At 42.3% G+C, this 2,808-nt stretch overlaps 1 protein-coding gene across 1 annotated transcript in view; it reads left to right on the forward strand.

The window, feature by feature from the left end:
* ALDH5A1 (aldehyde dehydrogenase 5 family, member A1) overlaps positions 1-2,808 on the forward strand; it is a 40,136-nt gene that overhangs the window by 30,495 nt on the left and 6,833 nt on the right. The window contains exon 9 of the mRNA XM_011962920.1: positions 2,378-2,547. Within this exon, the coding sequence (XP_011818310.1) occupies positions 2,378-2,547 (170 nt within the window). The remainder of the gene's footprint in view (positions 1-2,377; positions 2,548-2,808) is intronic.

The following is a 2,808-nucleotide window of genomic DNA, read 5'->3' on the forward strand; positions in this document are numbered from 1 at the left end:
GGTGGCAAGCACCTGTCGTCCCAGCCACTCAGGAGGCTGAGGCAAGAGAATCTCTTGAACGCAGGAGGCGGAGGTTACAGTGAGCTGAGACGCACCAGTGCCCTCCAGCCTAAGCAACAAAGCGAGACTCTGTCTCAGAAACAAAAGCAAAACAGAAAATTCAGGTGAAAAATGGAAGGGAAAACAACGCCAGTAAACCAAAGATTGTAATGAACTTCTGGAACTCAGAAGGGATTATGTTAACAGAAGTCATAATAGATGGATCTACCCAGGGGAACCCTGCAGAGGAAATTGGTGCCATTTTAAACAACAGAGCCTTTCTAGAATTGGTGGCTGTAGAAAGTAGGAATAGGAAGAGGGGAGGAGATGAAGCTGGTTGATTCTACTTTTGCACAATTTTCTGGGTCATTCCCACCATCCCTCCCCACCACCACCACCACCAAGACACACAAGACAGCAGAGGCATTTGTTCTGAGCAGAACAGTTTTTCTGAAGAAATATAGTAGGTTTCTAGGCAGACTACAGCTTCAAGAACGAGGCTAGGTACATCAGGGTAGGGCTCTCCCGACTTTGCCTTTTGGGGAAGGGAGCTGCCCTTTTGTGACGCCTGCATGTTAGAATAAACCCAAGCTTAAAACAGCAAACAGCACTCGTGCCACACATCCCCAAACTGATCAACCCAGTCCTTGTGCACGTGTGTCCCCTAAACACACTGCTGGAGCCGAGAAGGAGCCGACCAGGTTAGTTTCGACAACTCAGTCCTTCGTTCAGAAAGATGAACAGCCAGGGATCATGATGGGAAACCATCAGCACATGAGAGGGAAGGTCAGGAAAAACCGTCAGCACATAAGAGGGAAGGTCAGGAAAAACCGTCAGCACATAAGAGGGAAGGTCAGGAAAAACAAACAGAACAGTCCCTGAAGGCAGCAGAGAAATTAGGGAACTAGAAGGAAATTTTCTAAGGGTCTCATAGTGTCCTGCAAGAGTTTTGAGAAGATAGTGCATCTGTAAACTGCTAATAAGAAATATGTTCTAGAAAATGAAGCAATGAAAACAAGAGTCTGTAGAAATTAGATACATGACTGTCACAAGCTTCAGTAGCTGAAGGTAGATGATAAAATTTAGGATATCTTATGGAGTTTAAAGCAAACAATAGAGAGGCAAAAAATATAAATGCCAAAAAAAAACCAAAAAAAAAAAAATCAGAACTAATCTGAACTCCTACCTGTCCAGTAGTAGGAGTTCTAGAATGAAATAATTGGGAAGTTGGAGGAAGTGACATTACCAAGTAAATAATCGATGGAAACTTCTCAGAGTTAGGGGAAAATATATATATATATATGGCTAAAATTTTGGAATATCAGAGCATAGAAAATCCTAGGAGATTTCAGAGAGGAAAAAGCTATCAAGAGGAAAAAGGGTGAAAACCATTTTTGGCTCAAACTTCCTCAACAACACTAGAAGTGGAGAAGTGCATTCAAAGTTCTGAAGGAAAGTTATTTTGTATCAGAATTCTGTACTCAAGCAAATTATCAATCAGGTGGAGTACAAAACACCAGAAACGTGGTGTATGAAAATTCAGAAACTAGACTACATCCAGGGCATCTGTTGTAAAACAACTACTTGGCCAGGCCTGGTGGCTCACTCCTGTAATCCCAGCACTTTGGGAGGCCAAGGTGGGTGGATCATGAAGTCAGGAGTTTGAGACCAGCCTGGCCAAGATGGTGAAACCCTGTCTCTTCTAAAAATACAAAAATTAGCTGGGCAAAAGTTTCCTTCCAGTTCCCTAATTTATCTGCGGTGGCAGGTGCCTATAATCCTAGCTACTCGGGAGGCTGAGGCAGGAGAATCGCTTGAACCTGGGAGGCGGAGGTTGCAGTGAGCTGAGATCACGCCACTGCACTCCAGCCTGGGTGACAGAGTGAGAGTCCATCTCAGTAAATAAATAGATAAATAAATAAATAAATAAATAAATAACTACTTGAGGAGAATGTGTATATCAGAAAGCAACAAAAACTCAGTTCAGGAAAGACGACAACATGGGATCCAAGAAGCTGGAAATAACCACAGAACGCAATGAAAGCAAATGCCAGCAAACAGCTGAGCCACAGGCCTAGAAAGAAGTGAATATATATTAGACCATTCAACAAACAGGAAGATCAAACAGCTAGAAGGTATCAAAGAGCAAAGATGAAGGTGGCACTGTTGCTTCTGAATCTGTGCAAATGTGGTTCCTTCAACAAAAGGAAACCACCATGCTTTGTTAACCTACATTTTTAAAAAAGAGAAAAGATAGAAGTAGTTATAGTTTTCTGCAGTTTAAACATTCTAAAAGATTGTATCATGTAGAAAGCTTTTTTTCTTCCTCATCACGCAGGTGGAGAAACATGTGAATGATGCCGTTTCTAAAGGTGCCACCATTGTGACAGGCGGAAAACGACACCATCTTGGAAAAAATTTCTTTGAGCCCACCCTGCTGAGCAATGTCACCCAGGACATGCTGTGCACTCATGAAGAGACTTTTGGTCCTCTGGCACCAGTTATCAAGTAAGGTTTTCCAGCCAGCGGGAAGATGGGAGGAAGAATAGAAGAGAATGGGAAACCCTGAAAGAGATTTCTGGGCTGCTTTGAGGGCTGGCCAGGAGGCAGACAGTTGTATTGAGTCCATTGAAGAGCAGAGTGCAATTTATGTTTTTTTTAAAAACTCATAATTTATTTGGATCACAAAATTTATTAAATTCTCTCTCTCTCTCTTTTTTTTTTTTTTTTTTTGAGATGGAGTTTCGCTCTGTTGCCCAGGCTGGAATG

This window comes from Colobus angolensis, unplaced genomic scaffold (genome assembly GCF_000951035.1).
Source record: "Colobus angolensis palliatus isolate OR3802 unplaced genomic scaffold, Cang.pa_1.0 Scaffold6, whole genome shotgun sequence".
Lineage (NCBI taxonomy): Eukaryota > Metazoa > Chordata > Mammalia > Primates > Cercopithecidae > Colobus > Colobus angolensis.